The 22,526-nt window shown below is 41.3% G+C and overlaps 1 protein-coding gene across 5 annotated transcripts in view; it reads left to right on the top strand.

Annotated features, from left to right (window-relative positions):
* LOC135097010 (putative uncharacterized protein DDB_G0281733) overlaps positions 1 to 19,507 on the top strand; it is a 31,599-nt gene extending 12,092 nt beyond the window's left edge. The window contains exons 1-7 of one of the 5 annotated variants that reach the window (XM_063998778.1): positions 5,591 to 5,821; positions 7,196 to 7,319; positions 9,825 to 10,033; positions 10,777 to 10,874; positions 11,817 to 11,908; positions 12,407 to 12,561; positions 18,668 to 19,507. In XM_063998778.1, coding sequence (XP_063854848.1) covers positions 5,807 to 5,821; positions 7,196 to 7,319; positions 9,825 to 10,033; positions 10,777 to 10,785 — 357 coding nt within the window. In that variant the 5' untranslated portion in view covers positions 5,591 to 5,806 and the 3' untranslated portion in view covers positions 10,786 to 10,874; positions 11,817 to 11,908; positions 12,407 to 12,561; positions 18,668 to 19,507. Of the gene's footprint in view, positions 1 to 5,590; positions 5,822 to 7,195; positions 7,320 to 9,824; positions 10,034 to 10,776; positions 10,875 to 11,816; positions 11,909 to 12,406; positions 12,562 to 18,667 lie in introns of those variants that run through there. The other 4 variants (XM_063998777.1, XM_063998776.1, XM_063998774.1 and 1 more) reach the window with 4 other exon arrangements.
* Positions 19,508 to 22,526: the final 3,019 nt, after the last annotated feature.

Raw genomic sequence — 22,526 nt, 5'->3', positions numbered from 1 at the left:
AAGCCCCAATGCTTTCCTGACATGCAACTCTCATAACAATTTGCCAATTTCATGTTTTTGCACCAAGACTTTTTGTAACCCTTCCCACCACACTTCCTCATTTGGTTCTATAAAATTTGCTTCCACATTGAACACAGACCTAAAACTCTCATTCATAATTTCACTCATCTCTTCCACTGTTTGATATATCCTTTCTCCCTTTACTATCTTGTCAATGGTCTCTCTGTTTATCATCTTTCCATTAATATACTTGTAAAAAAAAGCTTGGGGTCTTCTTCACATTTCTTTACCACATCCTTTTCAAGTTGTTTCTCCTCCTCTCTTCTTATTCTAAAATATTTATTCCTTGCCTCCTTATACTGCTTTCTATTCTTTTCATTTTTTTTTTGCTTCTTCAGTTTTTCCAAGCTATATCCTTTCTCTTCTTAGCTTATGCACATCTGGCATTATACCAAATATGTTTGTTCCTCCTTACTTTTTATATAGGTACATACTTCTGCACACCTTCATTGTACTTCTTCAAGAATGTTTCATATTTCTCTTGCACTCTCATGCCTTCCGTAAGTCCCTTCCAAAGAATTTTCTTAACTCTGCAAAATTTGTCTTTGCGTGATTTAATCTCCCATTTTTATAATCCTCCTTACATGCTAGAACCTCCCAGTCTTACAGTACCACTTCTAACACCACATGGTCACTTTTTCCCTTTGGGATTAAGCATTTAATGTTTGGACAGGGCTCTGTTTTTTTTTTTTTTTTTTTTTTTTTTTTTTTTTTTTTTTTTTTTTTTTTTTTTTGAACACCAGGTCTAGCATTGATGGTTCCTCCTCCTCTCTGTATCTTGTAAATTCCTCCACCCATCGGTCCATTGTATTCAACATAGCTAACTGTAGCGTATCTTCACTCCATCTGGCCAGCATTTCCATTAACTTCCATCTCCTCCCAGCTGACATTTTTGCGGTTAAAGTCTCCCACTAGTAGTATTTTACTGTCCTTCCTTATCATGTTGTCTAGGCACTTCAACACTTCCTTTTGCATTTCCTTGTGTTGTGGCACGTACGTTAATATGATCCTCCTCCTCTCTCTTCCACTAGTCCTGATTGTTATACCTATCACCTCCACCATACCATCTCCACGTTGCACTTCTTCCACATATATATCATCTCGAAGTATTATCAGTACTCCTCCTTCTCCTTTTCCCTTCTCTATCTCTCCTCTAGTAATTATATCTCTCCTCCTTAAAGCTTAAGTGGACTTCCTCTTTTAACTTTGTCTCTGTTAGGCACAACACATCTGGTCTACTTTCCTTCAGGTAATCTCTCACTTCCAGTACACCTGAGAGTAACCCATCTATGTTTGTATAAATTACTCTTAATGTACTGCTTCCCCACCACTTGTAATTTTTCCGTCTGCTGCTGTGGTTCTTTCAGTACTTGTTCCCTTTCCCAAGTATACCATTTCCTCAGTGTCATATCTAGTATCCTCCAATAAAATTTCCTCTTCTCAGTCTCTGTCCTTCTGTCATTTTTTTCCTTAGCTTCATTTCTCAGGTCCTGCTCTTTTTCCCTTTCTTCCAAGTTCATATCTCTTTTTACCCAAATATTTTTGTATTCTGAACTTTCAGCCAGCTTCCTGATTCTCACTAGGATCTGCTGTATTGCAACTTGGGATCTCATTCTCACTTTTAATGGTCTTTTACCTCCCTCACTATATTTTCCAATTCTATGTGCCTCTTCCACTTCTCGTTCCAGTCCCTGTTCCTCATCTTGGACCATTGTAATAATTTTCCTTACCAATTCCTTCCTTTCCATCTCTCAGATTTAACTGGGTTTTCTTCTCTTGCAGTCCATGTGTGTGTGTGTGTGTGTGTGTGTGTGTGTGTGTGTGTTGCTTTGTATGGGCCACTACATATGTGATTACCAGTCTGGTATACAGAAAGATAGATAGATTATTATTGCTGCTGCTGCTGCTGCTGCTGTATATAGATAAATAGATAGATTTTACTTTTTTTTTTCTTTTTTTTTACTCCAGAGAAGGTAGAAAGATACCAATAACAATATATTTTACTTACTCTGCTCCAGAAAATATAGGAATGTACCTATAGCAATTTCCTAAAGCAGTTTTCCCATCCAGGTGGTATGAGCACTGGGATAAGATGAAGAGCGTATGCAGCAAGTTTGTGGATGTTTTGCGGCTGCACGTGCGGGGTGGAGTGGGGGGCATGGGTCTGCTGTGCCTCAGGGGAGTGGGTGGCGCAGGGGGTGACGTGTATGTAGAGGGGAAGGAAGGTGAGGCACGGAGACACTGTGTCTGTTGTGATGGGAAGTGACATAGAGAGACTATGTTTGTTATGACAGGAAGTGAGGCATGGCATTTAAACACTGTTATGACAGGGAATGAGGCTTGCAAACTTCCTTCCCACCCTGCTCTCCCTCTCACAGACCACTTCTCACCCTGCTCTCCCTCTCACAGACCACTTCTCACCCTGCTCTCTCTCACAGACCACTTCTCACCCTGCTCTCCCTCTCACAGACCACTTCTCACCCTGCTCTCTCTCACAGACCACTTCTCACCCTGCTCTCCCTCTCACAGACCACTTCTCACCCTGCTCTCCCTCTCACAGACCACTTCTCACCCTGCTCTCCCTCACACAGACCACTTCTCACCCTGCTCTCCCTCTCACAGACCACTTCTCACCCTGCTCTCCCTCTCACAGACCACTTCTCACCCTGCTCTCCCTCTCACAGACCACTTCTCACCCTGCTCTCCCTCTCACAGACCACTTCTCACCCTGCTCTCCCTCACACAGACCACTTCTCACCCTGCTCTCTCTCTCACAGACCACTTCTCACCCTGCTCTCTCTCTCACAGACCACTTCTCACCCTGCTCTCTCTCACAGACCACTTCTCACCCTGCTCTCCCTCTCACAGACCACTTCTCACCCTGCTCTCTCTCACAGACCACTTCTCACCCTGCTCTCCCTCTCACAGACCACTTCTCACCCTGCTCTCCCTCTCACAGACCACTTCTCACCTGCTCTCCCTCACACAGACCACTTCTCACCCTGCTCTCCCTCTCACAGACCACTTCTCACCCTGCTCTCCCTCTCACAGACCACTTCTCACCCTGCTCTCCCTCTCACAGACCACTTCTCACCCTGCTCTCCCTCTCACAGACCACTTCTCACCCTGCTCTCCCTCACACAGACCACTTCTCACCCTGCTCTCTCTCTCACAGACCACTTCTCACCCTGCTCTCTCTCACATACCACTTCTCACCCTGCTCTCCCTCTCAGACCACTTCTCACCCTGCTCTCCCTCTCACAGACCACTTCTCACCCTGCTCTCTCTCACAAACCACTTCTCACCCTGCTCTCCCTCTCACAGACCACTTCTCACCCTGCTCTCCCTCTCACAGACCACTTCTCACCCTGCTCTCCCTCTCATAGACCACTTCTCACCCTGCTCTCCCTCTTATAGACCACTTCTCATTCTGCTCACCCTCTCATAGACCACTTCTCACCCTGCTTTCCCTCACAGACCACTTCTCACCCTGCTCTCCCTCTCACAGACCACTTCTCACCCTGCTCTCCCTCTCATAGACCACTTTTCATTCTGCTCACCCTCTCATAGACCACTTCTCACCCTGCTTTCCCTCACAGACCACTTCTCACCCTGCTCTCCCTCTCACAGACCACTTCTCACTTTGCTCTCCTTCTCACAGACCATATCCCTCTTACCCTGCTCTCTCTGTCTGTCTCTCCTCACAGGCCACAGTCTGCTGAAGCTGCGCAAGGCTCGGCCAGACCAGCGGTGGGTTGGGGCAGCTGGCATGGACAGTCGCAAGTATCGCATCTGTGGGGAGGCTGGCGCTGAGCTGACCATTCCTGTCCCTACAGGCACCACCGTCTGGCTCGAGCAGCACCAGAAATTGCTGGGTGAGGATGCCACTCTCACCTTTTTCCTGATGGCACTCTCACCCTTTTCCTTTTTCACCCTGTCTTTATTTTCTCTTTGATCTCTTGTTAGGAGAATTTTTTTTATTGACAGGAAAGAATTGGTTCTGAAATAGACTGGTGGATGAATGGAATGGACTCAGTAATCAGTTGTTAGTGTATATATGTGTGTGTGTGTGTGTGTAGGATGGTTAAGCTGTAATCAGTAGAAATATTTCCCTAAGTTAAGATGTGATTTTTATCTTTTCTTCCTTTATTTATTTATTTATTTATTTTTATTTTTTTCAAGTGAGATAAACTGTGCAGGAGACAGGGTGTTGGTGGCTTGAGGTGGGCAGGGCGGCAACCCCAGCAACCAGTACAATGGGCAGAAGGTACAGGTGGGTTCTGGTGGGGCATCAGGAACACTGGCACTTCCTTGGCTTATTTATTGATTGATTGATTTGTTTTTATGTAAGTGGGTCACTGGCCAACAGCAAGAAAAGGTTAAAAAAGAAAAAAAGGCTCACTAGAATGCCAGTCCCTAAAGAGAGGTCAAAAAGGATCATCAATAATTGGAGGACAAGTGTCTTGAAATGGAAACCCCCTCTCATACTTGTGAAATGTACAATGTGCATGGGACATATAAGGCACCTGTGCAAAGTTAGCAGCTGTGGAGGTGAGAAAAACTATGTACAAACCTGCCTGGCTTCTTGCACTACCCCTTTAGATGATGTGTTCTCATGTTCCTATGTTCCCGCATCCACAGGGACACATTGTGAAGCTGGAACTGAAGCTGTTGGCCGATGTTGGGTCTGGTGGGCTTCCCTAACGCTGGCAAGTCCACACTGCTGTGGGCCATCTCCAGGGCCAGACCCAGGGGTGGCCAGCTACCCCTGTGAGTGTTCTGCAACCTCTCTCTCCTTGTTCACTATCATCTCCACTTTGCTCTGTCTCATGTCTGCTTGATTTTTTGACTGCACTGCTCATTGCCTTTAGTTTAACTGTTTCATGTCCTTATCACTATATGTACCCTCTCTCTCTCTCTCTCTCACTCTCTCTCTCTCTCTCTCTCTCTTCTCTCTCTCTCTCGTCTCCTCTCTCTCTCTCTCCTCTCTCTCTCTCTCCTCTCTCTCTCTCCTCTCGGTCTCTCTCTCTCTCTCTCTCTCTCGTCCTCTCTCTCTCTCCGTCTCTCTCTCTCTCTCTCTCTCTCTCCACCTCTCTTTGTCCATGAATATGTTTTGTCTGTCTGTCACCAACACTTCAGGCTAGAAGTATTGCCATAGTGCACACAATTCATCATTTTCATCTCCTGCCTGTGAGTCACAGCCTGCTCAAGGAAACATAGAACCATTCCCAACAACTATGAATATTTTTCATGCCTCTACTTTGCTAATCTGTCTTGGGCTCATGAAAGTTATGTAGAAAGTACTCTTTTAGGTACAAGTGATTGCTTCATAAACATGACTAGTGGCATGTAATAAAACTGAATACAGGAATTAATTAGAGGAGAAGCATTTAAAAAAATAATTCAATGAAATCTGTATTATTATTTTTATTAGTAGTAGTAGTAGTAGTAGTAGTACATATTTATGCTGCTTTCTTGAAATAACTCATTTAAATTTCTAACTACTTTGTTCCCTCCACCAGTCACGACACTGCAGCCGACCCTGGGTGTGGTGGAGTACAGTGACATGTGGCGGCTGACCATTGCTGACCTGCCAAGACTCATCGAGGGCGCCTGGGCCAACGTGGGGATGGGGCACTGCTTCCTGCACCACGTGGAGTAGACACACTTCCTCCTCTTTGTGGTGGACGTCAACAGCTTCCGGCTGTCACCCAAACAGCCATACCGTTCACCCACCGAGAATGTCATGCTGGTCAACAAGGTGAGTGTGTGGGTGCCCAGTGCCCTGCAGGGGTGTGTGGGGCTGAGGAACTTTGGGTGAATGTGATGTCTGTGTGTTTACAGTTTTGACTTGCTGCTGTGTTGTGTTGATTGGCAGCTTTACTCTCATTTCTAACTAATAGGAGAGTTATTTGCTAGTGCTCTTAATACTGATTCTGTGCATTTATGGTTGTATGTGGACAAAATGTTTTAGTTTTGATTCTGTTTTTATCAATTTATGACATGATGTTGGAACAGAACTCTATCATGACTTGGGGAAACTCTGTACAGTGTTGACATCTAGCCTACAATGAGTGTCTGGCTTGTGGCTTCCTTGGGGATGTCAGACACACCCTGCTGGTAAACACATGGATGTGAATTTGTGATCCAAAGTTTGAGTCATGTTGGAAGCCGAGTCTTTGTGGCAGTGACAGGACAGTCGGTCAACCAAAATCCACTCGGGTCATGATGACCACCTTGGCCTGAGTGGTAACATGTCAGACTCATGTTTCTGTGAGTCCTGACAAAGACGTGATCTCCTGTGAAACCCTCTCCTGGTTGATTCATCCTGCCTCATCCTGTCTCCAGACCAGTGTCTCAGAGTTTGCATGATGCCCCAAGGCAGTGGTTTCCAACCTGTGGGGCGCGGCCCCCTAAGGGGGCACGAAGGGCTGCCAGGGGGGGCGTAAGCACTTCATAAAGTAGAAAAATTACTTAGTAGATGATTATATGTCAACATTATTGATTCTGATGGAATACATAATTGGTATACATACATAATTATGTACTGTATAATTTTTTATCTCTGACATGTGCCGACTATGACAGTAAATAGCAGTATTTAAACCAGAGTGGAGGGGGTGCAGGGAACTTGTCATTTAATGAAGGGGGGGCAAGAATTCAAAAAGGTTGGAAACCACTGCCCCAAGGCATGACATCACAGGGACAGCCTGTCATGCACTTACCCTTCACTCACTCACACACTTCACACACACACACACACACACACACACACACACACACACACACACACACACACACACACACACACACACACACACACACACACACACACACACACACACACACACACACACACACACACAGTCTTCATCTTTACTTTAATTAGTGTAGTTTATGACAAACATCCCTCTCCCGCAAAAAAAAAAAAAAGGCCAACAGATCTACTCTTTTACCTCTTGAGTTAATTTGTACCTTGTCGCAGGCATCGTCATGATGCCCATGAAATCCACTGCTCTTTTTTTCCTGTTCCTTTGCATCTTACCACAAAGTCTCATAAGGGCCAAGAAATCTGCTGCTCTTTTTCCTTCATTTATATTCCTTTGTAGTTACTCCTCCACACCTGTACACACAGGAGTTGGAGCTGTATTCGCCTGACCTGCTGAGTAAGCCAGCACTCCTTATGGTGAATAAGATGGACTCTCCCAATGCTGAGTCTCGCCTGCAGGAACTCCTTCACAACATTAAGAGGATGGAGGGTGAGTACATGTGAACATAAGAATACAAGGGAAGCTGCAAGGATCTATCAACCCACAGTTGGCATTTCCTGTTAGAAATGCCTTCTGATTTCTACTATCATCCCCATACCTGAATTTATCTGGTTTTCTTTTAAAAGCTCCATATTGACAGGACATTAACAGCCATAAGAAAATAGGGGAAGCTACAGGCAGCCATCAGTCCTTAACATGACAATGCCTGTATGAAACATGCCTGCCTATTTCCACCCATCATCCCCTTCCACAAGTTTGTTTAGTTTTCTTTTAAAGCTTCCTAACGACTCAGCACTAACAACCAGATTACTGAGTCTGTTCTATTCATCAACCACTATATTTGAAAACTTTTTCCTTTGTATCTCATTTAAAGCTAGCTTTATCAAGCTTGAACCCACTATTTCTTGACCTATCCTGATCACTGAACCTAAGGATTTTGCTCATGTCATCCTTGTTATATCCCCTAAGTAAAGACCTGAGGGAGGAAGAGAGTAGAGACATCTTTTATCATTATCTTTTCATCTCATTTACTCCTTCATTCCTGTTGGTTTAATATTCTGTGTTTGAAGCACCAAGCCAACTGATTATGTAACACTGAGATTGTTATAGTTATTTTATACTATATTAGGTGAATACCCTCTCCATTAGGGGCTGATAGGACTAAGAGTGTGAATGATGTGTGTATGAGCGGATGGTGCTTTGTCTGGGCCACCCTGTGTGGGATTGCCAACCTGGTATATGGACAGATGGACAGATAGATACATGGGTCAATAATTTGGAGCTTGGATATGAAGAAAATGTAAAACTAGTGGAGATATTTCAAAGGACACAGGAAAAAAAGGCTGCAGTGTTTTAGCCATGTGAAGAGAAGGAAAGAGTCATATGTCAGGAGAAGTGTGATGGAGATAGAGGTGCAAGGCAGGAGAGCAAGAGGAAAACTAAACCTTATATGGATAGACTGTGTAAGGAAGGACTTGAGACAGAAACAATTGTCAAAGGAAAATATATATGACTATGCTTGGAGGAGAGCTGGCAAGAACAATGACTCTATAGAGACTAGGGAAAAGATATCAAGAAGAAATTATGGAGGTGTAATAATTAATAAGGGAATTATTGAGGTGTTTGGGCTGTGGGAGGCTGTGGAAGACAGTGCCTGGAAGTCACCAAATTCAGGGTAAACCTTCCACCATGGCCCAGGAAGTCATCAGCCAGTAGAGATGAGTCCAGAGCCTGACATGCCACCACCTAGTAGGAGGGAATGTATTTATAAATTTCTTGAATAGAGTATAGTTGTCTTACAGGGTTAAATGTCTTGTAGGGATATAAATCCTGCTATATTTACAGTCAGTGCAGGCCGAGGTGATCTGGAAGTCATACCCTGAGCCTCTTTCCCTTCTAATGTGGCTGCTGACTGGTGCTCTCATAATGTTCTTGACACTTCCTCAAATATATTTAAGATATTTTCTATCACCATATTAATTAAACTTTCCCCAAACAGTTTTTTTTTTTTTCATATCAACAGGAAAACGGAGTATTAAATCTTCTGGAAACAAAATATGTCAGCAATAATTCAAGTCAAGGATAACATTGAAAATGAAACATAATATTGAAAATGAAAACTGGAATCATGACGCCTCTTGTGGTTGAGTCGTCCCAGTAGTAGTGCAGTGACTCTCCTTCACTAGGAATTACTAAAGACTAGTGTTTCTTATTGTTACTGAAAAAGGACAGAATATATTTTCTATCTTAGTTTAAGTAAATTAAATAGATGAAAGAATTTTTGCCTTTGTCTTTTCACGAAATAAGCCTCACTGGCTTTTGAAGTGAGAGTAATGAGCTCATTATATTTAGTGAAGCATTCTCCAAAGTAAAGTCCTCTCTTTTGTAAAGAATTTCCTGTATGATGGAATGATATCACAGCCTGTGTAACACATTCATTACCTGGTCAACCTACTGTGGAAGGGAACATTGCTACCATTCCAGTATTTTGTAAAGCGTGTTCATGTTCATCTTTGATTCCTGCTCTTACATGTGAATCTTTCCTGTAAATTGAAAATGTTTTTAATGCCTTTCTGCACTAAGTGACGTTTCACATGAAGACATTTTGATGCATGCATTCTGTTCATAAGAGGGTCTCAAGTGACAGTCATAGTAATAATCACTGGACTGATGACTGACGTCTGGGAATGTCAAAATGGTGACTAAGAATGTCAGACTATTAACTATTGACTGGAGACTGGTGACTAAGAATTTCAGAGTAGACTGGTGACTTAGGATGTCATTTAGGATAGTGAGTAATGATGAGGATCTTGATTGATGAGTGGTGCCTGAGGAGTGTGACTGGTGACTGGTGATTGAAGGTGCGTCATGGGTGACTTTATGTATTTGACTGGTAAAATAGAATGTCTCTTAGGATAATGAGTACTGACCATGATTTTTTACTGGTGAGTGGTGGTGTTCCTGGGTGGTGTTAACAACTGGTGTTCCTCACAGACTATGTGTTGTGTTGCTCCTGTGGTGCCAAACTCACAGAGAACTCATGGGATAACTTTGTAAACATCTCCATTCCACTGTCTGAGGCATCCCAGCTGGTGACCATCCTGGGACACCCCCACCTCATGGTCCAGACCCTCAGGAACCCTGCTGACCTTGCTTTTGACTTGGTGACTGTCAGGAGGTCAGGCTGCTCAGGAGTGGGAGAGGTGAGCTGCACTCAAACATGTGTTTTGTTAGTTATGTGTTTGTTCCTGACCTCTAATCCTTCTGCTTATGTTGTCATCCTCTCTTCTCCATTGGGCTCCTCCAATCACAGTCTCATATCTGCATCTTGTTCTATTGCTCCAATCCCTCCTCAGGATCCTCCTAAGCAGAGGTGCCTCTGGCATTTTGTCTCTGCTAGTTGGGGGACCTGATGAGGTATTTTGCTGATTTTCCCTGGAATGGCCACAGCTTCCATGTCAGAGACCAGGGGTGCGTTAAGTTAAGTGACTTGGGTTACCCGGGTCACCCAGTTCTCAACTGGACGCTCTCTTTGCATGACTTGGGTGACTCGGGTGATTTGGGTTACCCAAACCGAGGAGGTGGTGTGCTCTGTGCTTTGATATCACAGCAAAAATGGCCACCCAACCATACTTATATTGGTGTTATACATGCTCAGTTATTGTGCATAGTGCAGGGAGGCTCCCTTACTTTGAAGAACCTTGCTCCAGTTGTCATTGTGGGTGTAAAGTTTTCTGAACACTTCTTCTATCAGTCAGTGTTTCTCAGTGGTGCAAGACTGATACTTTTTTCCTTTACATGATATTTGAGCCAGATACCAAAGTTAGCTGATAGCTTATTTTCCATTAGATGATATTTGAACCAGAAACCAGAGTTAGTTGATATGAACTGATTTTCCTTGAACCAGAGACCAGATCCACCTGACTGCTTTTTTTTTCTTTTCCAGGATATTTGAACCAGAAAGCAAAGCCAGCACAACCCACTTCAAAGCTTCCTTGGAGGGTTTCTATGGACTCATTCTAGAGAAACTGGTCACTGAGAAATGTAAGTATGCAAAAGTTGGAACAGAATTTATTAGCTAATATTTACCTTTGAAGTATGATGTTGTAGTGGTCAGAATGTTTGCTTCTATCTTGTTGGAATTGTGTTCAGTTTGCATTCAGTTTGCAGTGTGTCCAAGTAACTGCAGTTGGTGTATGCATAGCTGATGTAGAAGCTGTGCCTGCTGCCTCCTTCCTTCTTTTAATGGTGCACCCTTAAATCTTGCCATCACCTAAAATTTTGCACTAAAAATATTTGTAATCACCTTTTTGGTCAGCTTTGCCCTAAGCTAATTTAAAATATATATATATATATATATGAATAAAGAAACAGTAATAATATCTAGCTATTATCCTTTAGATAAATCATGAAAACAAATAAACAAAAAATAAATAAAAAAAGGAGGGGCATGTGGTCCATCGAAGAAGCACATGAGTGAGTTTACATGAGTGATAGGTTTGTTTCTGCAATTTTCTTAAGGGGTAATACTAAATTATTATTGTTTTCCTTGTGATCGTTTTTAATCACCCGAGATCAAGGCTAAGTGATACAGTGATTGGATGGCATGCAGATGTTGATTGACACTTGAAAATTTTGTCATTGTTTTTGCTGCCAACTTTATAATTCCAAGACTCTCTCTCTCTCTCTCTCTCTCTCTCTCTCTCTCTCTCTCTCTCTCTCTCTCTCTCTCTCTCTCTCTCTCTCTCTCTCTCTCTCTCTCTCTCTCTCTCTCTCTCTCTCTTAATAGATTTGGACACCATATTTGGGGGTTGAAGAGATATTGGTAGGAAGCTTGTAGGGGTGTCTGTTCTTAGCTGGTCTTACAAAATTTAATGAATTAAGTAAAGTAATGGACTGGAAATATTAAAATGTATATATCTTTTATTTATATTAATAAATCATCATTAACAAATAACAGTTTTGTGCTTATGTCTTTTTGAACAGTGCAGTGTCCTAAACACAGAGGCAGTTAGTCTCGCTATTGAAGCAGGCTGAAGATAAACACTAGAGGCAACAAGATTCAATCTACTTTTACAGTGAGCAGCTTTACACAATATAATTTGTAGCATTGGTTGCCTCTTCCAGCTTTTCATTGCTTTTTCTCATTCCTCACTTGATCCAGGTCAGGTGTATTATTTCCACATGTGTTTTGCAGACACCATCTCTATTACAGTTCATTTCCTTCTCTCACCTGCTCTCACATTACATGCTGCAGCCCCACACAGTGCTGTTGGTACCACTTGTATAAAGAATTCTATATTTCTCCCTTTTCTCTTCATACTTCTTTCATGCAGTTTCATTCTACTTCTGCTTATCTTCTGAAGCAGTATAATATTCAAAGCTACATCATCATTCTGCTCCCTTTGTGCCTAGTACTTTGTCTTTCACACCTAACTCATAACAGCTGTATGTCTCACTTCTCTCAGTCAGCCACCAGTGCAGTATTCTTTTTTTAAATACCAGCTGGTTCACATTCCACTGTACTTCCAGCTTTCACCAGACTCCCCTCTATCTGTATTAATGAAAACACTCAGTTTCAGACTCCTCATTGGCCTTTCCAAGCACCAGCAGTATTAGCACAATGGCACAAGATGGGGAGGACATGGTGCCTCTCGACCCCGAGCTTCTGGCTGTGCTGGAGGAGGAAGCAGCCTCTCGCTATACTGAGGAGGATAACCAGTTTACAGAGGTAGTGTGTACGTCTGTTGTTACACATGTGTGGTGCTTTGTTTCAGCTTTCCTTTTTTTATTGAGACATCAGCTTAATGTGTGTGCATGCTCAAGTGTGGATGCTTTGTTTCATCTGCCTCTTTTGTTAAGATATCAGCCTAGAGCAGGGGTGTCAAACTCATTTATCCCAAGGGGCCAGATTTCACCTTCACATTCAATGTGCGGGCCAGATAATCACGTATGACCATAATAATATTAATAATAATAATAATAATAATAATAATAATAATAATAATAATAATAATAATAGGTAATTATATAATAATAATAATAATAATAATAATAATAATAATAATAGGTAATATTATAATAATAATAATAATAATAATAATAATAATAATAATAATAATAATAATAATAATAATAATATATTCTACCTTCACTCGCGTTTGCACACACGTAACCAAAAGATAAACCAGTAAAGAAAAGGAAGCATCATTTACCTTAATTCCTGGTCGTGCTGCTCCCAGAAACTTGGCACCTCTTGGTCTGTACAAGTTCGTCTATGTTTGGCGCCAGAGACTGAGCAATGGCTACTTTCAGTGTTGAGTTGAGGTGTTCATTAGTGAGCCGAGACCTGAGTCCAGACTTGTTCAAGTTCATCAGTGAGAAGAGTTGCTCACAGACATAGGTACTGCCGAACATTGACATAATCTTTGATGCCAAACATTTGATTCGAGGATATCTTGGCCGAACATATTGATAGAATGTACCAATATCAACACTTGAGAACTTTTCCTTCAACGCAGAATCGCACTGAAGATCAATTAGTTCTAACTGAATATCCTCTGGTGTCTCATCAGGATTTGCAGCGAAAGGATTTCGAAAGATCGAGAAATCACTCTCAAGGTTCTTTAAGTCTGCAAATCTTTCTCCAAATTCGTTCAGTAACTTGGAAATCATGTTGCAGTACTTTTCTCTGCTGATAATTCCACGAAACTCAGGTGTGCTTTGCAATGATTTCAGTGTAGGAAAGTGTGCAGCATTATTCGCTGCTAGTTGACGTTCAAAAAGTTTGAGCTTCACCTCAAAAGCACGAATGGACTCATGCATGTCTGTCACCAATTTATTGCGACCTTGCAGTCTTGTATTGAGCAAATTCAAGTGTTCTGTCATATCTACCATGAAGGCTAAATCTTGAAGCCAATCATAGTCTTTCAGTTCCTGGACATTTCTTCCTTTGTTATGCATGAAACTTTGTATTTCACTTCTTAATTCATAAAAGCGCTTCAGCACAATTCCCCGGCTTAACCAACGAACATCAGTGTGATAAGGCAGACCGTGAGAGTGAGTTTCCTCCAATAGGCAGTTGAACTGTCTGTGGTTCAGACCTCGCGCTCGTATAAAGTTTACTGCCTTGACAACAACATCCATAACGTGATCCATCTTTAATATTTTACTACAAAGCACTTCCCTGTGAATTATGCAATGAACACTGTGAATTTGATGGTCTGAATTCAGGGTGAGTAGTTTTTCCTTTAACTTTGCTGTCACGCCAGCCTTTCTACCAACCATTTGAGATGCTCCATCTGTTGTCAGACTCACAGTTTTCTTTCAGTCAACACCTATCCTATCAAGTGCACCAGTCAAACTCACAAATATATCATCCCCTGTTGTTGTTCCTTTCATTGGTACTAATTCCACAAATTCTTCAGTTACCTGCATATTTTCATCAACACCACGTATGAACACTGCTAGTTGAGCTATGTCAGTAATGTCTGTACTTTCATCGATTGCTACAGAAAATGCTACAAATTTAGCAACTTTTTCTTTGAGCTGACTATTAAGATTTTCTGACAGTTCATTTACTCTTTCTGCAACTGTATTTCTTGAAAGGCTTATGTTTGCAAATGATCTACGTTTTTCAGGGCAAATATCTTCTGCGGCCATCATCATGCATTTCTTTATAAAGTCCCCTTCTGAAAATGGTTTCGATGACACAGCTATTTCCCGTGCAATCCTATAACTTGCCCGTACTGCAGTGTCACTGGCTTCATGAACACGCTGATACACTGACTGCTGCCTTTTGAGAGACTGTTCTAGCGTCTTTACTTTTTCTTCACGAAGTTTTCCACTATACACATCATACTTTGAAGCATGAGTGCTTGTGTAATGTCGCCGAATGTTATATTCTTTTGACACCGCTATAATTTGGTTGCAAATCAAACAAGTTGGTTTTCCATTCACTTCAGCAAAAAAGTAAGATATTTTCCACTTTTCCTGCATCACACGATGTTCTTCAGTAACTGTTCGCTTCTTGGAAATCATGATGAGATGATATGCAGTAAGAGTCACACCAAAATCTGACGCTGTGACGCTCTCGAAGGACAAAGCAGGACTGAAGTCAAAGGCCGATTCTCGGTGAGACGGAGGAATGACGAGTTATGGTCACGTCTAATACATGTATATTACGGAGCAGGGCCCGTACGACTACGTGTATTCTCGTCACCTATAGTCACTGGCTTTGGAACGCAGTCGACGAGACGAAATGGTCACATGATTTACGTAAAAATATATGAGAATAATTCATTCACTACAAAACACGATAGAAAACTTGAAGCAGATGGTAAAGTTCCTGCTGGTGACATTGTGTTTGCAATCACTTACTTTAATTAAGAAAAATACTTTTAACAATAACACACACACACACACACACACAGAGAGAGAGAGAGAGAGAGAGAGAGAGAGAGAGAATGTTGGCGGGTGGCGGCGAGCCGGACACACACACACACACACACACACACACACACTTGACGAGGTTGGGAGTTACTATACCACAGAGGAACATCACCGCCCAAAAAATATAATAGTATCTTTATATCTTTATATAATGACTTTAAAATGCAAAGGGCTGGCTGGCTTAATCATTCCTGTAAAAAGACCAACTGTAAGACTGAAATATGAGACGTGCCGCGGGCCGCACATAGTAGTGTGGCGGGCCGCATGCGGCCCGCGGGCCGCGTGTTTGACACCCCTGGCCTAGAGTAATGAAAATTACTTCACATCACTGGGATGGATATTCAGTCACAAGGGAGTATAGTTGCTGAAGCCAAGCTGATCTGCAAGCTGTGCTCCCTGCATGCTCTCCACCTCCTTCCCCTATATTTTGAAAATGTTGATATGAAAACATAATGTATGATATCAAAGTATTAACTTTTAGAAAAAAAAAATAGTGTAAAGAAATAGACCAGTTATTTACACAACTCATTCATATGCCTGTGTTTCATATGAGGCGCGCGGTGCAACAACGACGTAACCGTGAATTTTCCATTCCTCGGTTACGTCGTTGTTGCACCGCGCGCCTCATATATTATATGAGGCGCGCGGTGCAACAACGACGTAACCGAGAAATGGAAAATTCACGGTTACGTCGTTGTTGCACCGCGCGCCTCATATCAAGTCACTGACTTGCATCACGTCTCCACTGGTGAATCAGCAGGCATGACTGCATAACCTAGACACAATCAATGGCCAGTGGGAGCAGCAGCAAGTGAACTGTAAGAGTTTTTAAAAAGAAAACTGGTTGTAATCCACCACCAGATCAATATGGGTGTTTGCTGCTATTGTATATTACCCATGCAAATCAGTTCACACTGTTTGGTGTGTAGCTTATTTTATCTTTCCTCCAGGCAGAGAAAATTTGCACAGTTCACAGGCAGTCTCAACAAAGGAAAATAGCCAAGATAAAGCATGTGTGTATACACACACACACACACACACACACACACACACACACACACACACACACACACACACACACACACACACACACACACACACACTTTGTTGATTCATTCCATCTGTAAGCACCCCCACTCCTCCATAGATCACATTAGAACAGAAGTTTGAGGGTTGTGGAGTGTGATATTTCCTGCCACAAACACTGTGTGGAGTATGTCGTCCTAAGGTTAAGTGGTGGGACTTTGGCTGACACATAGTGGCAGTTAGAGGAAAATCCCATCATTATTGGAGCAAGACAGCTGAAGGAACAGAACCCCATGATTCTTCTGGATGTCAGTGCGAGTGGCGGAGCATATCATGCTCTCCAGAAGCCTCAAACCTAGAAGCCAGGTGATATACTGTAACTCAGTTTACTCCAGTTTGCTGGCACATTTTCTTGTATGCAGTCCTGATTTGTACCATACAGTCACTCTGTGTAAGTCTTTGACATCATGAGAAATTTTGTGCACTTGTATATGCATGCATCACAAAATGCTGCAGATGGGATGAGGTAAGTGGTACTTCATAAAAAGGCACATATCTCTCAAGAAAAGTAATTAAAACCGACCCTTATTGTCAATCAAAGCAAGTGGGAAGAACTTGAGTATTGCCATTTAGTAGGTATTTTTGGCATGCAGCTTCTCTGTGGTGAATACAGTGGTAAAAATAACTAACATGCTAGTTGGCCACATGCAACTCACCAATCATGTCAAGATGTGCTGGCTGGACTTATTTTACTCTATCCTTCCACCTCCCTGTGATTCTCTTCTCCTATTACTCTGTCACCTTTCACCTTACTTGTTCAGCACTTAGCAGGTTTTCCTGCTCTCATTCACCTTAAAATCTACTTGCAAAAAGTCCTTCCATTAGGTGTTGGTCAGACATCACTATTTTTTCCTCTCATTCACAGGCAATATTTTTACTGCTTCCCTGACGCTGACAATTCTTCATCTGCTTGCATCACTCAAGTATGCTCATCATTATCCTTCTTAAATATAAATATTTCCAGTCACTAACTGTCACTGAAAGCATAGCCCTAACATTCTTCTTCCAATTTAATTTCTTTGAAGTGCACCACACAACTACACCTTAAACTACGTACAGTGGTAACTCGGTTCGTTCGGTTCGGTTTATGAACAAATCACTTCACGAATATTTTTTAACAATTTTTGCCATGGTTCTTGAACAGTGTTTCTGTATGTGAATTCACAAACACCTTGCAGACCCCCTCAGCTGGCAAGCACACACACACTGTTGTGTTTTGGCATGCCTGCCGTGAACATTGTGATTATCACACACTGGCAAGTCACCCAAGTCAGGTGCATTCCCAGCTGTTGGAGAGGAGCTAGACCTGGATCTCCTTTACCCCATTCCACCTCTAGTAAATTGCATGCCTTCTTATTTAGCTGGCCTCTTTTTACTTTCACTTTCAGGATGGTTATAAAGATGATAATGATTGGAGAGAAAAGACACCATCTCGCCTTGCACCAAACATGCACTGGCTGGAAGGAAATACTGGAGCAAGACTGTAAAGGAGGGATTTTTCTGCATAACTGTATATGCTCTGTTGTCCAATTACATTTCACCTCATGTTCCATTGTCTGGATGCCCAAAGAAAGAGCACACCTGTTACAGACAGGCTTATAAGATGTGAGGTTGTCAAGAATTCCTGGATCACAGACACAAGGTGGAATTTAGAAAGCATGTGCTGTCGTGAGTAGTGCAACAATCCCCATTTTACACAGACTTGTATGCTCAAATATTTCCTTCCAGCCAACCCATGCCTGGTGCAAGGCAAGATTTTGTCTTTTCCTCTCAAATAACTTTCTTTCCAACCATTCTGAAAGTTGAAATAGGAAGTGGCAGACTTAATTAATTTATGAAGGCATGTGATTTAGAGATGGAGTAAGGTAAGGGCTCCCAGGTCAAACAGCTGGGAAGGCACCTGACCTTCATATCAATGACATGAAGGTCAAACAGCTGGGAAGGCACCTGACCTTCATATCAATGACATGATATAGCCTGATGTCCAAGAAACTTACACCTTTCTGTGGTTACTGTAACTTCATTCGTCAAAAAAAAAAAATAAATAAATAAAAAATAAATAAATAAATAAAATAAATAAATAAATAAATAAATAAATAAAAATGCAGTTTCTGAGGTTGGAATAGATTAATTGTATTTTAATTAATTTAAATGGGAAAACTTGTTTTGATTTGTGAACTGAGGTTTCTACTGTACATAGATCCCAACAAAGTTCAGAATCCCCTGAATCCCTCCTCTCTACTCTATAGCAGTTCCTTGTCTCCTTGTCTATGAAATGACCAGTATTTGATATGTTCCAGCACTGCAAAAAGAGCCTGCCTAAGCCGCCAATACTCCCTGCTGACAGATTTGACCGCAACAGACAGTGCAGAGGCAACTTTAGGCATCAAGACTACAGGAAGGAAGGAGGCTGCAGGGATCAAGGGGAGTACAGAGGTCATGGGAATTATAGGGATCGTGGGAATTACAGGGATCACAGGAGGGAATATTCTGACCACAGGCAAGGGAGGTTTGTCAGTGACCACAGAGATCATGATGACAGCAGAAGGGATAGCGAGAAGAGGAAGTACAGGTCTGAGAAGGAGAGTGATGAGTATGGAAGAAGGAATTACCAGTCCAGCAAATACTACAATGGGTGGGGGGGGGGTCATCCTGTTGAGTTTTGTGAATCCAGTGGCTGGTATATTTATCTTTCATCAGGGACTTCACACAAGCTTCCACGCCATTAATTCTTTGACCATTACCAAAAGGTTACTGACATTTAATTCACATTTAAATGCCTGCCTGCCTGTCTGTTCATATCTTTCTCTCACAACGTACTCACCATTCACTTGTGAACATTTAGATTTTTAGGAAATATTTTTGAGCAAGTTCCTTCATCACAAGGCAACCATCTACTAAAAAGAAAGAAAAATGGAATATATGTTGGCATTTCCTTGATTGCTTTTGGTGTTAATGTGTGACTTTCCAGAGTGACAATACAAGTGTTATCCCCACTACAAGTCATGCACTATATATAACATCACTGAGTATCTTTTCTCTCATTTTCATATAAATGTTTGTAACATTTTCATATAAATGTATGCTAACTTTTATGTGGACTTACTGTAAGATTTTTTAAAAGTAAAGTATTTTTCCAATTTACGATTATATACTAAAAACCTCCAAGAAAAGTATTTTTCCAATTCACGATTATATACTAAACCTTCACCTCCAAGATAAGACGTGATAGTTCATAACGTGCACAGGAATAGCATCCAACAAAGTAATTGTTGCCAAAGCCTCCAGTAATCCAGAACCTTAAAAAAGTTGCAACCCTCACTTTAGTCTGAAATTTTTATACTGTATGTCTGCATAATTATCAAGTTACATCCCCATGCAGCCTCAGCACACCAAGGCAAGGAGATACCGTGAAGGATTAGACCAAACATTAACACAGGTAAATCTTTAAACTTACACTAAATCTTAAGATGGCAAGGCAACAACTACTTTGTTGGATACTGTTGTAATATGTACATTTTATTCTCACCCAAACTTTCTGGCATAAATTAAGGATGAATGATGAATAAGGCTGCCACAATTTGTAAAGAAAATACTGACTGATGTTAATAATATGGATTTAAGAAGTAAATGTAAAATAAACCTCTGCATGAATGACAAGACTTTTCTGTAGAATGTAAGCCTGTGCAAATGTCCCTTGTGTTGGGGTAGGAGGAGGGATCCATCCTCTCCCCACTAGAGACTCAGGCACCAAGGTGAATTTGAAATTAACCTTAGGCAATGTTTTTGTGCAGTGTGTGTGTGTGTGTGTGTAGAAGCCATCATCATCAACCACAGGTGATAATGATGGTTCCTGCTTTCATCGTCATTGGGGCTAGCCAGACCAACCTGGGGCTGTACTCTGGAGTGACGCTGTATGCCTCAGGTGGGTGTGGAGGGCTGGGATAGTGGGTAACAATTAAAAAAGACTAGTATACACACAAACCATCACAAACACTATGTAATGCTGGTATACACACACACATAAACACACAATTAAGGCTGGTATACACTTAGAGACATACAAATACTTGCTATTGGTTGTATATTCTTAGAAACACACACACGCTTACTAAGTCTGGTATATACACAAACTTGTATACAAACACTAGTATATACTTAGAGACGCATCCAAACACTTGCTAAGTCTGATATACACACATAAACCCATAAGAGATGCTGGTATATGCTCGGAAATCTATACACATTAGGTAAGGCTACTATACACAAATCTATACATATATTAGGAATTTATGTTGAATGATTGAGATGACTAGTACTCTCTCTCTCTCTCTCTCTCTCTCTCTCTCTCTCTCTCTCTCTCTCTCTCTCTCTCTCTCTCTCTCTCTCTCTCTCTCTCATATCCTTTGTCTATGTCACTCATATTTTCTCTTATCTCTCCCTTTCTGTCTGTCTGTCTGTCTGTCTGTCTGTGTCTGTCTGTCTGTGTCTGTCAGTCTGTGTCTGTCTGTCTGTCCCACATTTCAATACACCCTTCCTGTCTTGTTACACCTTAGTACACCCCTCCTGTCTGCCCCTAGAGCTTAATACACCCTGTATCGCCCCTGCATCTTATTAAACTATTCCCGTTTGTCCTCCTTCATCTCAATAAATCCTGTCTTCTTTCCCTGTCTGCCTGTTTGTCCCATCTTACTACACCCTGTCTGTCCCTACTCCTTAGTCCATCCTTCCTTTCCTCTACACCTCAATACTCCCTTCCCTGCCTGTCTCTCTCTCTCTCTCTCTCTCTCTCTCTCTCTCTCTCTCTCTCTCTCTCTCTCTCTCTCTCTCTCTCTCTCTCTCTCTCTCTCTCTCTCTCTCTCTCTCTCTATATATATATATATATATATATATATATATATATATATATATATATATATATATATATATTCATATATGACATTCTTGGCGTGTTTGTCAGTTTTGAGTGTGTTTTGGGGTGTTTTGGAGTGTTTTTGTCATTCTGGATGAATTTTGGGGTGTTTTGGAGTGTTTTAAGTATTTTTGGGCTATTTTAAAGGAGTTTGGGTGTGTTTTGGGTGCTGTGGGTGGGTAAAGCTGTGTTTCTGGGTGTTTTAGATGGGTGTGGATGCGTTTTGATATGTTTTGGGGTACTTTTGATGTGTTTTGGGGTGTAGAGAGATGGATGTGATGTGTGCAGGGTGCCTCAGTCCCTGGATGGCTGTAGCAGTGTGTGGTGCTCTGTCTGGGCCTCGTGGTGTGGGATTGCCAGCCTGCCGGTGTAAGTGCATGGAAAGGGACAGATAATTTAAGACAGTTTATCATATTTAATTATTTTGTTTATTCATTCATTTACTATTATCATTATTTTTATTTTACGCTCATCTTTTGTGTTCGGGAGTTCGTGGTTAGTGCTGCTATTGACAAAAAAAAAAAGGGAGAGATCGTTTTACTTCTTAGTGTGGAAATTGTCGCGGTGTGTCAGGTGCTGATTGGTGTTGAGAGTCGCAGGTCCCGCCCTCTGACATCAAACAGACAATAAAGAACTAATATGTCGCTGTTGCATTTATTTCCTTTAACGTAAATATATAATGATATAGTTTTATCTGTGTCTCCTGATGTTATGGCACTTTTGGCTAATTTTTAACTAATTCTGTCCATGTCATTATCTGAATACCTAATAACAATCAGTATCCTGCATGTACTGTCAAATCTATCGAAACATCAGCACGTCTACTGAGTTATGGATTTCAAGAGATTCCGAATTATTGCTGTTTCCTTCTGAATTTTAATAGGTTCAGAAAATCTACCAAAATTGGCAGTTGGATATCTATTACGGTTGTAAGAGAGAGAGAGAGAGAGAGAGAGAGATATCAAATTAAATATACATAAATTATAAGGAAAAAAGGAAGATAATAGAGACGGATAAATAAATATATAAATACATAATAAAATGTAATACAGAACAAATTATGAAGGAAAAGAAAAAAAAAAAAAAAAAAAAAAAAATTATATATATATATATATATATATATATATATATATATATATATATATATATATATATATATATATATATATATATATATATATATATATATATATATATAAATGAAGTGCGCTGATAATATACACAGCGTGGTGCAGAGCGTACGTTAA

The sequence above is a fragment of the Scylla paramamosain genome, unplaced genomic scaffold (assembly GCF_035594125.1).
Source record: "Scylla paramamosain isolate STU-SP2022 unplaced genomic scaffold, ASM3559412v1 Contig11, whole genome shotgun sequence".
Classification (NCBI taxonomy): Eukaryota; Metazoa; Arthropoda; class Malacostraca; order Decapoda; family Portunidae; genus Scylla; species Scylla paramamosain.
This window is presented reverse-complemented; position numbering and strand designations above follow the sequence as displayed.